The following is a 12,381-nucleotide window of genomic DNA, read 5'->3' on the forward strand; positions in this document are numbered from 1 at the left end:
CACGATCAACGGATTCTTTGGGCTGTGAATGAGCAGTCCCGTAACCGGCACCATGCCGACGAACTTCCTCACTCTCCCCGGCGAAATCCGCAACAAAATCTACAAGTATTCCCTAGTCCGGGACAGGAACATCAACCTCTGGCGTATGGGCACGTACCGGGACATAGCAGCCGGTCTCCTTCGCGTGAACCGAATGATCCACCACGAGGCTAGATCAATACTCTATGGTTGCAATCGCTTCAACTTCATCGCCGATGCACCCGAGCATATAACCGAGTTCCTTGACAAAATTGGCCTTACCAATGCGAATCACCTTGAGTCTATCCGTATCGAATTTCCTCATCTACAGGATCACTACGACGATGTCCGCCTGGAGGACGACAGTCTTCGCATCCTCACAGCGATCCAGGACCACTGCACCAACTTGAAGACACTCATAATGTCTTCATACAGCATAAGTATGAGGATGCTCAGTCCCAGCGCACCTCACAGCACAGAGATCCTCGCTAAGGTGATGGCCCTGGTTGACGCACATTTGAAGAAAATTCCATCTCTTCAAGAAATAATTGTTGAGTCTGGTCCATATGGACCGAGTACTGATATCGGAAGAGAAATGCTGAATTATGGATGGGTTATCAAATGGCCAGAACATGTGGCAGACGAGGAAGACGAGGACGAGGATGATATCTGGGAATGCGAGGAGGACCTGGGTTCTTCTGACGATGACTACGGCATTGACAACGATAGTGACTTCTGGAGACGGGCGATGGACTAAAAGCCTGATGGCGAAGATCCCTTCTCGTCGGGAGTCCTTGGACATAGTCGCGGGAAAAGACTGCCTCGCGCCAGCTATGAATTTCTAGAAACCCGCATCTCATCTTTGAATACAAATCAAATCAGTTCACTGAAATCCACCTGTAAACACGAACTCGACGTGCAAGACGGTGAAGAAGCTTCTTAGTATTCAAATGTATCATGTATCCTAGCATCTCCAACGGTGATACTGAATGAAGCAATGTAGAGACCTTTCTTAATCATGGCTTCAAAGCTTACAAGGAAATATTTTCAGTGATTGATCACTGTATTTGCAAAGAGATTTGAGAAAAGAGACAGCGAGAAAACCGAAGATATTGATCTGCCGATAGGAGGATAGATAATTGATCTCTATGGACCCCCAGGTACATGAACCTCATCCTTAACATCAAACAGACGCCGGAGCAATAGCTTTCATAAACTTCGCCTTAACACCTTTCATTAATTTATCCTTCACCAACTTCTGAATAATCGGCTGGGAATTATGATCATCAAAGGCTTTCTTCCCCGTATACCGCTCATAGAAATGGAAGATATTGGGATCATTGACATCTCTGGCAAGGCAGTAATATATCGTGCCGGGTTCAAATTCGGCGAGTCTTGTTGTTTCGGCGTAAACTGCTTCGAGAGCATCTGCGTGTTCAGGGTAGGCGTGGACGGTGCCGAAGACGACGAATTCTTCCTCGGGGATTGGAGGTTGCTCTGTGAGGAATTCTCCGTGGTCGAGGTCGGTCATTTTGAGGTTTTTGTTCCCAGGATTTGAATGTGGTTCAATGGTTCAATGGTTCAATGGGTAAAAGGAGGGTTTTGGATTTCTTGAGGGCTATATTTATCCTGATGCCACGGTTTATGCCACGATTTAAATAGGGCGCTCGAGATCAACTCTAAGCCCGATTGGGACAGGGTGTCAACATGAGTCATTTTGTATAGATAAGGTATCCGCACTAAATTGCAACGTGTCATGTTGAGTAATTTGATGATGTACGACGTTGACCGCATCAAAAAAAAAAGTTCAATGAAATTGGTATCGAGATAACACATAGCAGCCGGACACATCACTCCTCAAATAACCTTCCCAAAATCAAGCTTTGACACACAAACTCACTACCAATCACAGTAGCCATAGATGATGACGACTCGGGCGTAGACGACATGGTAAACACCGCAGACTTCCTCCGCTTTCTTCCGTGGAACAGGTGAATCCTTTGCGTCCTAGGCTGGGGTGTTAACATAGCCTTTGCGGCCGCTTGATCTGCATCGTCAACATAAACCATATCCCAAGTCGAAGGCAAAGAAACTTCCGATTGAGAGTCTAGTAGTGCCTTGGCAGTCTCCAGGTCGGGAACGCGCTCCACGCGAGAAGCGCCCAGGGCGAAGGTCAGGAAAATGTAAGCTTTCCGCTTCTCTTCTGCCTTGCCACGCCCCATGACGATCAACACTGACTTGCCATCGAGTAATTTTGGTCTTGCCGATATTGTGTTGGCTAGGCGAGTTTCGGACGGCGGAGTTGGTACCATAACTCGAGATTTGGTGGCACCGTTGAGGAACATTGAGTCTCCAGCTGGCAGGAGGTAGATATCCCAGTCAAGGGCACGTCCCTTGGCGACGCAGTCCTCAACCCAGCGGCCTGACAAACAAGGCAGGTTGAGTGCTAATGCTTGCATGTACTTCTCACGACGAGAGTGGGTATCGGCAATCAAGCAAGCAAATCCCACATTCTCAGCCAACCCGTTCAACCGTAAACCGACACTTCCATCACTAGATCCATCATCACCTTTCCCCTTAGTTGGTGTATCAATTCGCCGGATGGGCGAAGGCTCAAACAATTCCGTGAATCCTTCATGCAAGATTGTCCCGCCATTCTCCACAATAAGCCTCGTGATACGGTTCTTGGATGATTCATCGTCCTTGTAGGACACAGCAAATGCCATTCCAGCAAAAACGCCACTGGATTCATAGATGCTGCGAGAAAAGCGTGTGCTCGGTGATGCCGGCAGAGAAGATTTCTCAGAGGGGGTGTGAGACTTGCTTTCCCGAGGTGCTGCTTGAGGCTGCTGGTATGTAAAGGCACGATCCTGTAGTTGGTTCCACAAAATCATGTCGAGATAGATGCGGGAAATGGGAACCCTGATGACGTTCTCGCTGCTGGCCAGGCCAGCGTTTGGAAGGCTTTTGCGTTGTTTAGGACCGAGAATAACTGTGGTATGTCCATAGATATCGGTCTGGGGACAGAATCCGTTCTCAGCGGCCTGAGCCAGCTGTTCTTTGGTGAGTTTGTCGTCAAAGCCACGTACAATGTGTGTGACTTTGGGCACACCGCGCATGTCCACCTTCACACCATCCCCGATACGAAGCTCAAATCTCTTAACAGCTCCCTTGACGACCTCAACAGGAAGACTATCTTCAAATTTCACAGAGTACTTGGTTGACGACACACCAAGTGGTGTCCCGAAGCATGTCGCAGGGTAGTATGCTCGCTTTTGGCCCATCCACACTGCAAGAACCTGGCTAGGTGCGATTTGACTGTCATCGGAAGGACCAGAGATCGGTTTGGGAGTCGTAGGTGGGCTTTGGAAGGTGGTGGCATCCGATTGCAGCACGTCGGAATCAACATGGACGTCGGTGATTTCAGAAGACGGTACATTTTGAAGATTGTGAGCCACAACTTGTCTCGCGGAGCTTTGAGTCTCTGGCTGTTGTATGGAGGGACACGGCTCCTCGGTGTTATGAGAAGAAAGTGGTCTGATAGACTTTGCCTTCGACCTCCGGCGAATCAACTGTTGAGGGGAAGCTCCGACTTCCCAGACGTTCTCGGATGATCGAGAAGGCCTCGATGGTTTGCGGACAGTAGTTTCGGGAACGTGAATCGCTGCTAGAGACTGCTGCTTTTGGGGCGTGGGCCACTCAGGAATACGCGCAACCGTTTTGGGAGGGTGCGCACGAGGAGTAGAATCAGGTATGAGGAAGCTCTGGCCAGTATTTCCTCGGCGCTTTTTCTTCGGCCGGGTTGGAGACCCCTCGGCCACCAGTGAATTGAACGCCTCGTCCTCAGCTGTGAAAAAGTTCACACCAAAGTCGCCAAATTTCATTTCAACTTGGGGTGATAGGTCCGCAGCAATATCAGTCAATCTGCGTCGCTGCCGTCCGCTTGGACTAGACAACACTTGTGGAAGTGCTTGCGATTGAAGAGTTTTAATGGGCGAAGACAGCGCGCGAGACTGAGATGGTCGTGGTTGGCTAGCTCGATTGGGGGGACCAGCAGGGTACATAGGAGGGAGATCATCGTCTTCATTCATTCCATCTCCGCCGTTAGTTTCGCCTTCCCATACATTAGGTTCAGTGCGATTGGGACTGGTCTCAGGGATGCTTGTCAATCTTCCGATGTCATTGATTTGAGGGCGCTGATGAACGGGCGTCTCCGTTACACGCGAGGGCAATGAGGATGATTTCTCCCCGGAGCCCGATCCAGTTCTGTTGGGAAATGATCCTGAGGCTGCTTGCTGGGAAGGATTGCTAGAATGAGCTCCTCTAGTTTCATCGGATGAGGAATTTTGGCCTGGTTGCAACACAGACGGATGTGACACGTTCGAGCACTTTGTAGGAGAAATTGAGAGGTGTCGAGATACTGACCTGCTCCCCGTCTGCGAGCCCGGAGGCGACGATTGCAGAGCTTGCTGAGCAGGAGACGTTCGGTCGCCGTCGGAGGTCGGTTCAACTTGCGTTTCGTACTGAAGTGGCTGATCCACAGGATGAAAGTCGTTCGGTATGGGCGTTGGCGACGGCTGTGGTGATTGCTGTGAATCCTTCACCATCACTTGCGATGAGCGACAAACGTATTGATCATGGTCTTCGAGAATTGAGCCCTGTCTGGAATAGGCAATATCCGGGTCCACCATTGTGTTCGTGCGAGAAGATGGACTTTCTTCCATAGCGAGCGCTTGAGAAAGACGATCGTGTGCACTATTTGCTGCCTGGACAGGCACTGGAGGACCGTTGTAGTTTTCCTTGTCTTCCTCCGAGGAATGGGGTACTTCCTGCGACTGGGGGACTTGGGGGCCCAGATCTTCCTCTTGCTCGGTTTCTTCTTCGCTTCCAGCAGCGTCGGGCATTGGATCGTCTTCATGAACTTCGAGGATGGGGTTCTCGGGCGAGATAGTCACATTAGACTTGGACCGAGCAGGAGCTTCCAAAGCTGCAAATTGCGCCGCAGCTTCTTCATCAAGCTCACGTTGCCTTCTTGCTCTTTCGACAAAGCTCGATTCCTTATAGAATTCTTGGTCGATCTCGTCGTCTTGTTGCATGTTACCGGCCGATCGGGTGAGCCGCTCTCCTAATGATCTGTCCCGCCGTGACTGTGACTCTTTCAACGAGATGTAATTGAGATTCGGCTCCGAGGACTCTCTCGCAAAAAGCACCCGGGTATGGGCTAACGGAGAGGACATATTGTTGATTATGCGATGTTGTTGGATGGGGAGGTTCGGCGACGGACGATCTGACACAATATCGGGCTGTGGACCATCAACTAGGGGAGACGAGGGCGCCTGGGTCGCCTTGAAAAGCTGGCTCAGACCCATAAGACCCCCGCTCGACTCAAGATCCCCGGCCAGCGGGTTCCGAGACAGACTGGGAGTCTTCATCGATGTCCCCGGGGTCTGGTTCTTTTTGACAGCAGTTCCCGGCGTGTTGGCCAAGAAACGCTGCGATTCAGGGAAGAACTCGGGTTGGTATTCCAATGACGCCATTGGAGAGGACTCGCTTCCGTCGTAGTTGCTTTCCTCATCGTGATCTGGGGGGTGGGGTTTCGGAAGACGGGCGGAGTCGAACTCGGCGAGAAGGTCGAGATGGCCGCTATCGCCCTCGTGCAGCGTCATGAGAGTTGCACCGTCCGCACCGGCCTGTGAGTGCCCATGATACATTGACTCTCCATTCTGTCGGATAATACTATCATACACCGATTGCGAGACAACCTGGGTGTCCCCGGGGGCAGCCTCACCGGACTCCATGCTTCCAGATTGTGTCGCCGATAATGGATGGCCTTCGGTCGGCTCATTTGCACTCGGAATGGAATTCATCGGGTTTTCTGCATATTGCGGAGACGGGGAGGGGCGAGGAGAGCGCTTCGGTGCAGAGCGTGCAGGGTCTAATAATGATATTGCGGAGGACCTTGTGCCAGCCAGTCCAGTGTCCCCATGAGAATGACCGGCGTGGTTGAAACGAGAGTGTTGCTGCGTAGTATCGTCGGTTTTCGATTGCCCAAGAAAGAATGACTGGGTTGGTTCGTGCTCCTGAAGAGGCCGGGGTTAGTCCAATGAGAACTTGGGACGCTGCAGGTCATTACATACTAGCCCCAACGCGACGCGTTGAAGCGTGGCGATATCGATGCTATCCTGCGTCTCCATCCGTTTAAAGAATCATAAGAGTGGTTATGGCTGGAACTGTCATTTATTGTGCTTGGAAACTCCCCAGAGATGAATTGTCTCGCCCGACTTTCCAGCAATTCAATGTGAACTGTCGTGGCGGGAGAAATTGGGAACCAGACGCGAAACGCGTCGTTCACGTGACACCCAGTAATATTACCCTTTGCGGTATAGCGCTTCTTTACGTGTTACAGCGAATTTAAGTAGGCTATAAGGTTCCATAGAATAGAATTTGCTTAGAACAATTGACGGGGTATGTCATTTCTGTTGATACAGAAGATGAGTTGAGTGGGTATCTGAAGCCCGATCTCATACATTCGCCTTCTAGTCACGACTGCGATTTGGAATCCAGCGTCGCAGGAGGAACTCCCGGACTCGGTAGCGGCCAAGCAAAGCTCCGATATCATCAGATGAGGCACTAGGCGGAGGCACTTCGACGTAGCAGAGAACCAGGCTCTTCTTGACTTGAGCCTGGACCCGGTTCACGCAATGCAACCACCACCAGCTGCGGGCTTGCTGGCTAGTAGTGTACTCTCGTCGCTCCTCGGTCTCGGACCAGTAGGAGTGGCTGTATGAAGGAATGATGATGACGGCGAACTCGGCATGAGAGAAGACTGGGCCGCGGTTGTAGAGCAGGTAGTCGGTTCCGAATTTCACACCGGAACGTACAACCCAGCCAAGGGACCGGAAGTGGTGGTACACCACGTATGACATTGTGAAAGGATCGTCGGGCTTCAGTTCGGCGGAGGCAGTGCGAGGAGGGAAGTAGGAATGATTGCAGAGTAGTGGGAAGAGAGATGAAGTCGGGATGGGCTTGTTTTCTTCGCGGTCGTAGACTTGCAGGACGCCGAGGCTGTAGACGAGGAAGAATGCTTCTTCATTGGAGACTTGGAGATGTTCTTCATTTTCAAGGGGAGCCTCATCAGCCTCTTCCTCATCAAGAACAGAATCAGGGAGGTGGAGTGAAGCTGCCGAGCTGGAGACAACCTCCTTCTCCTGGACGACAGGCGAGAAGCGCACTGACTTCCCATTTGGCGTTGCTGGCGAGTCTGCTGGTGTAGAAGCGTCTCCATTGGGTGTTGTCTGGGACCGCGACTGGCGATACCTGGCTTCCATGGCCTTTTTAACCGAGAACTTCTCTCCGGGGATAGTATGGCCCTCGGCAGCAGGAAGAACATCGCCAGACTCCTTCGCCGCAGCCTCAGCCTTGAGCCGTTCCTCAATTGCCAGCTTCTCGACCCTCGCACGCTCCAGTTTCAATTCACGACGCTCAGTTCTGCGCTTCCTGGTCGCCTCCTCACTAGTACTACCCCCCAGTAGACCTCGCCTCTTCTTCTCGCGCTCCAGCCAGCTAGGCTCACTTCGACTCAGAGTACCCTTGCCGAAGAAGCCCATCTCCCACAACGCCTTGATGGCACGCTCATCTGTCACATGGATAGACGAGGTAGCCGAGTCGAAGTATGCAGAGTAGACTTCTTGACGCGGCGGAGAAATCAGGAAGGTAAGGTACGAGAGAGCAACACTAATGATAGAGAGAGGGTTATGAGGAATTACAGGGGGCACAGAAAGCACATTGACTGGAAGAGGATGGCGATGAATATGCCTGTAATTTGGTCTACCGGGCCGGGCACCACGTTTGCCTCGTGGCCCGGCTTTGGGCTGTGGAGAGGTGGTGTCCATCTTGTGTTTTACTGAATCAATGCCGAGTTCCTATGAAGAGTCCGAATTAGCCAACTCTTCCTTGCTACAAGCTGATAATTCATGTGTGTGCTTGTGATCTTCTCAGATACCGTTGTAGTCAATAAAGCAAAATCATCGACAAGCAGCGAAGAAATCAAAGTGCCGCTTGCCTGAGCTTGGTATTTTCGGTCATCATCGAAGAGGGGGATTGGAAAAAGGCGAAAGTAGAAATAGGAAGGATAGCTTCAAGAGCTCTGGTGCAAACTTACTCGGAGGATCGGTGTGGCCCGAAGGGAAGTCGGTAGAGAGCCAATTATTGAAGAGCTGTTATCATCATAGCAGATGCCCACAGAAGGCCTAAAAAGTTTAGCGAGTGCGCCTGTGCATCATTAACACGAAGCGTTGAGCTTTGTCTCATAAGAGAAGAGAAGCGAAGTCGATTTTTTGCGGGCGTCCGTTTTAAGCGCCGTGGTGACTAAGCACGTGGTCCGAGCCCTCAGTCGGCGACCAAAAAAATTCCTCCTCTTCGGCGCCGGAACTCCCAGTAACGACAACCATAACTACCGCCAAGTAAGTCTCTTGATTCCTTTCGCATGGGCTTTTGGGCCTTGATAATGACCTGTTACTAACTTTTCCTGCTTCAGAATGCATCTTATGGTACGTTTACCTCGATCGCGACCCTCAAACATACCCTAGCTTGGGCCGAAACGAGCTGCCAGGAACTCGCCAGGAACTTACCCAGGACCTTCGCTAACTTTGATCAAAGTACACCCTCGGCCCCGACGGCAAGCGCATCTACACCTTGAAGAAGGTGGTTGACGGCAAGGTCTCCAAGTCCGCGTATGTGCACCATCACCGATCCAACCTTCGTCGAAGATTTCAGCAGCTAACCCTCCTCACAGCCACCCTGCTCGTTTCTCTCCCGATGACAAGTACTCCCGCCACCGTGTGACCCTCAAGAAGCGCTACGGTCTCCTGCTCACCCAGCAGACCGAGAGCTCTTAAAAAATCTCGAAATTGGGAAAAATGGATTGAAGGCTTAGGCCCGTGTTCTGGCGCTTGGTGTTTTTTTTGTACAGTCTGTGGATGGCTGGGATTTGCATTACTATGGACATTTGGCAAAGACCCAATCTCGAGATTGTCAGGGAATTTCTATCTCTGGTGATGGCTACCAATGACAAAAACGTTCGAAACGTTCAGATCTTCCAAAGTTCCAGAATAATCGTAATTTTCTACTCGGTATGGTCTATGTGCAAGGTTCGTGAAATGTCACAGGACAAGATCTCGGCCATTGCTCATGAACTGGCCGACTATATCCATCGTGAAGATCTAATCACTTTTTGTGCCCAAACTCCGGCCCCATGTACTTTTCATAATGCAAGGTCGTTCATACCACGCTCAGCGCTTCCGCGAGTTGACGTTGCGGCCAGCACCCACCTTGGGACGGCCGCCATGCTTGTTGCGCTCGCCAGTTAGGATGCCGGGAAGGTAGTCCTCATCCATGAGGTCGCGCTCCCGGCGCTGCCGGCGCTCCTCTTCGGCCGTGGATCGAACGTACTCCTTCTGGTCCTCGGCTAGGATAAGCTCGGTACCCCAACCTCCCTTGCCACCACCACCCTTCCATTTGCCGTTGGAAGTTCCGTGGATGGGCTTGGGGACACTGAAGACATTACCCCGGTTGTTCCACTGCATGTTCTTCTTCAGGTGCATGTTGAATTGGCCATTGGCAGTGGTGGTGCATGAAACACGAGTGAGTGTGTCCTTGCCACAACGAGGGCAGAACTGCTTGCTCATTTCTTTGGTGGTCAGGAAACAGGCATGGCAGCGCAGGATGAAGGTCCTGAGGTGCTGGATCCGTTGGAGAGTTGTTGTCGACAGCAGGTTCAGGTTCATCTGCAACAGCACGTTTTGACACTGCATCACAAATTAGCAGCCAGAACGGTGTCAGGCATGAGAGATTGTGAACTTACCGCAAAATCTGTGGTCATGGTTGCGACCTGCATGATCTTGGGCTCGGTGGTAGTGCCGGCAGCACCGCCCGCCTCATCGCGGGCCAGCCGCTTCTTGTAGTTGGAGGGAGTGATCCATTCTCCGCCGTCAGAATCAGCAGCATCATCCTCGTCCTCGTCCTCGTCCTCATCCTTCGCTTCTTCGGGGGTATCATTCAAGGCGGGTTCGTCGGTGGCACTCTCAATCACACTCTTGGTCTCTTGCGACGAGGCAGACTCCTCCTTCTTAGGCTCCTCGGTGCTGTCTGTGGCAGTCGCCTTGACATCATCGGTAGCGGCGTCCACTCCGTTCGACTCCTCCTCCTTAGGCTCCTCCACCTTCACTGGGGGCTTTCCATTCACGCGCTTCTGTCCAGGAACACTGCGCAAACGCCAATCGCCTCCATTACGCTCACATTCGATCTCATACGCAAGCGCGAGCACCTCAATATCGTTGCGACTAAGGACCGACCGGTCACCGGTCTTGCGGGCGAATTCGCTGATGACATTGAAGCTGTTGGGAGAGGGCGACCGCTGCTTCAGGAACGGGAGATAGAGGGCTTCGACACGGGCGCGGGCATCGGGGTCACGAATCTCGCTCACCACGGCCGGTGTGGTAATGATCTCTTCACATTGGGCGAGCAAAGTCGAAAGCGGCGGGGTATTCTTAATGATGGGACCGGCGTCCAGCACGATTGTGTGGACGGGCTTGGGCGGCGATGATACCGATTCCGCCATGTTTCCGTCTGTTAAACCTCTGCGAGCACTTGACATCAAACGTAGAGGAATAAAAAAAAAGTCGGAAGGGAATTCGAATCAGTTGATGTGAAATTTCTCGCACGGTTGGTTGGTCCGTGCACGCTTATCGGCCTTATCGCCAGTAAAATCTCGAAGTATACGAAGGTCCTCTTCGGCTCCATTGATAGACAAACTGACGATAGATGCGCACCATGTCAGAATATGTAGTCTAAATGTAGATTTTTGCAGGTATGTAGCCGGTGTAGCATCTAAACGTCGTTGATATCACAGTTAGCAGGGCATTAAATATCCCACTACCCCACCTCTCTGTAGATCCGAATATATTGCCATCTACCTACCTAGACAATAGAATTATCGTGGCAGTCAGACATCTGGATAAAGGGGCATAGATTCACTACGAGACCGCTACGCTCGTGCGGTTTACATTGTGAGATTGCAATCTAGACCATGCGTGGACCCGCCTCGCCGACACACAACACTCGAGAACTCAATGCAAATTGAAGGATGACGAGGCTCAATCTTTACTGGGCTACTGAATTTCCGGTTTTTGGTTCTTGCTGCAAACTCGAGTTCGAATCTGGGCTATTCTTGTTCGACTCTGGGCCCACGCGTAGCTGCAAAAAGCGCATGTGAATGCAGAAAAGCGTCGTACAACAGACAATGCAAACTGCTTCGGTCGCACAAAGACCATTTGCTCTCGTGTCTGCCAAGGAAGAACATAGGGTCGCATTCAAAGATCCGTGCATTCGATAATTGAGAAGTCGTGTGGCTGAATATGATATATCACTTGCCCCCGGTGGCGTTCGTAAACTCCGCCGGGATACCCGGTTGTGTAAAAAGGTAATTTTAAAGATTCGCAGGATGGTTGGTCCTTGGTTGACGTCGTTGATTTGGATGGAAGTCGTCTTATCGGATTCTATGTGTATGAAAACATCGACGAGACGACAAAAGGACAAGGTGGGACCGGAACCTCCGAGCGTCTCAGGTCCATAATCTGGACCGGCCTCCGTAGAGCTCTGTGCACAATTTTGACCGGGGGCAGGAAGTAATGGGCGCGCTCCTGGCAAGATCTCGTAACGCTCTTAGCGTTCTCGGAATCCTGAGCTGGGCGTCAATCATTGCGATCTATTTGACAGCTAACATGACTGCTGTCGGAAATATTATTTGCGGGTAAGGAGCAGGACCAGTGGCATCCCTTGCGCCCCCGGGATCCGTGCGATGAGCTTAACAACGGTGAACGCCCCGACAGTGGATTCCGAGATCCTCTCCACTAGTGATCTCCTTAACGCGCACGTCCCCACGGGACCAAAATATTCTACATATCACCTTTTGAGATTGCCTTATGTCCCCATGTTAACTTTCACTACGGAGTAGCATTCGGACTGTTCTCCGCGCAGCAGGTGATGGAGAACGAGGCCACCTGAGAGGCGTGTCGATCATCCGATCCGATTAAGGGTCAGCACCCAGTCCTGTTGATGTATCGGAAGTTTGCTGGGAAGCGGAGCCCGGCCCTTTTTAACGTCCGCTGCTTCCTCTTATCGATGCATGTGCATTAAGTACTGTGCTTTAGTGCTCGTTCGAATGGGCCTACGGGGTCGCCAGCTCCGGGTTATGCGCGTCTATTTGCTTTTCTCGCTCCATGCAGCATTCGAGCTGCCAGTCAGATCGATGGTGCCATGCGACCGGCTGTGCCATACGTAATGATCAACGATTTGACAGGTACA

General features: G+C 51.6%; 6 protein-coding genes across 6 annotated transcripts; 2 read left to right on the forward strand and 4 right to left on the reverse strand.

Annotated features, from left to right (window-relative positions):
• Positions 1 to 52: 52 nt before the first annotated feature.
• On the forward strand, positions 53 to 775 carry N7498_010484 (uncharacterized protein; the record flags this gene model as incomplete). The annotated part of the gene is made up of 1 exon (XM_058457540.1): positions 53 to 775. The coding sequence occupies one exon, from the start codon at positions 53 to 55 to the stop codon at positions 773 to 775; it is 723 nt and encodes a 240-aa protein (XP_058304439.1).
• A 426-nt stretch (positions 776 to 1,201) lies between these two features.
• N7498_010485 (putative quinol monooxygenase) lies at positions 1,202 to 1,549 on the reverse strand (the record flags this gene model as incomplete). Its single annotated transcript, XM_058457541.1, has 1 exon — positions 1,202 to 1,549. One exon carries the CDS (start codon positions 1,547 to 1,549, stop codon positions 1,202 to 1,204), a length of 348 nt encoding a protein of 115 aa, XP_058304440.1.
• Positions 1,550 to 1,868: 319 nt separating this feature from the next.
• N7498_010486 (chromatin-binding protein RAD9) lies at positions 1,869 to 6,212 on the reverse strand (the record flags this gene model as incomplete). Its single annotated transcript, XM_058457542.1, has 2 exons — positions 1,869 to 6,098; positions 6,156 to 6,212. 2 exons carry the CDS (start codon positions 6,210 to 6,212, stop codon positions 1,869 to 1,871), a joined length of 4,287 nt encoding a protein of 1,428 aa, XP_058304441.1.
• A 342-nt stretch (positions 6,213 to 6,554) lies between these two features.
• On the reverse strand, positions 6,555 to 7,910 carry sen2 (tRNA splicing endonuclease subunit SEN2; the record flags this gene model as incomplete). Its single annotated transcript, XM_058457543.1, has 1 exon — positions 6,555 to 7,910. One exon carries the CDS (start codon positions 7,908 to 7,910, stop codon positions 6,555 to 6,557), a length of 1,356 nt encoding a protein of 451 aa, XP_058304442.1.
• A 645-nt stretch (positions 7,911 to 8,555) lies between these two features.
• N7498_010488 (H/ACA ribonucleoprotein complex subunit NOP10) lies at positions 8,556 to 8,915 on the forward strand (the record flags this gene model as incomplete). The annotated part of the gene is made up of 3 exons (XM_058457544.1): positions 8,556 to 8,567; positions 8,677 to 8,750; positions 8,813 to 8,915. The coding sequence occupies 3 exons, from the start codon at positions 8,556 to 8,558 to the stop codon at positions 8,913 to 8,915; spliced, it is 189 nt and encodes a 62-aa protein (XP_058304443.1).
• A 393-nt stretch (positions 8,916 to 9,308) lies between these two features.
• N7498_010489 (rRNA-binding endoribonuclease) lies at positions 9,309 to 10,636 on the reverse strand (the record flags this gene model as incomplete). The annotated part of the gene is made up of 2 exons (XM_058457545.1): positions 9,309 to 9,824; positions 9,881 to 10,636. The coding sequence occupies 2 exons, from the start codon at positions 10,634 to 10,636 to the stop codon at positions 9,309 to 9,311; spliced, it is 1,272 nt and encodes a 423-aa protein (XP_058304444.1).
• Positions 10,637 to 12,381: the final 1,745 nt, after the last annotated feature.

Source organism: Penicillium cinerascens (assembly GCF_028974065.1).
Source record: "Penicillium cinerascens strain IBT 15544 chromosome Unknown scaffold_4_segment0_segment1, whole genome shotgun sequence".
Lineage (NCBI taxonomy): Eukaryota > Fungi > Ascomycota > Eurotiomycetes > Eurotiales > Aspergillaceae > Penicillium > Penicillium cinerascens.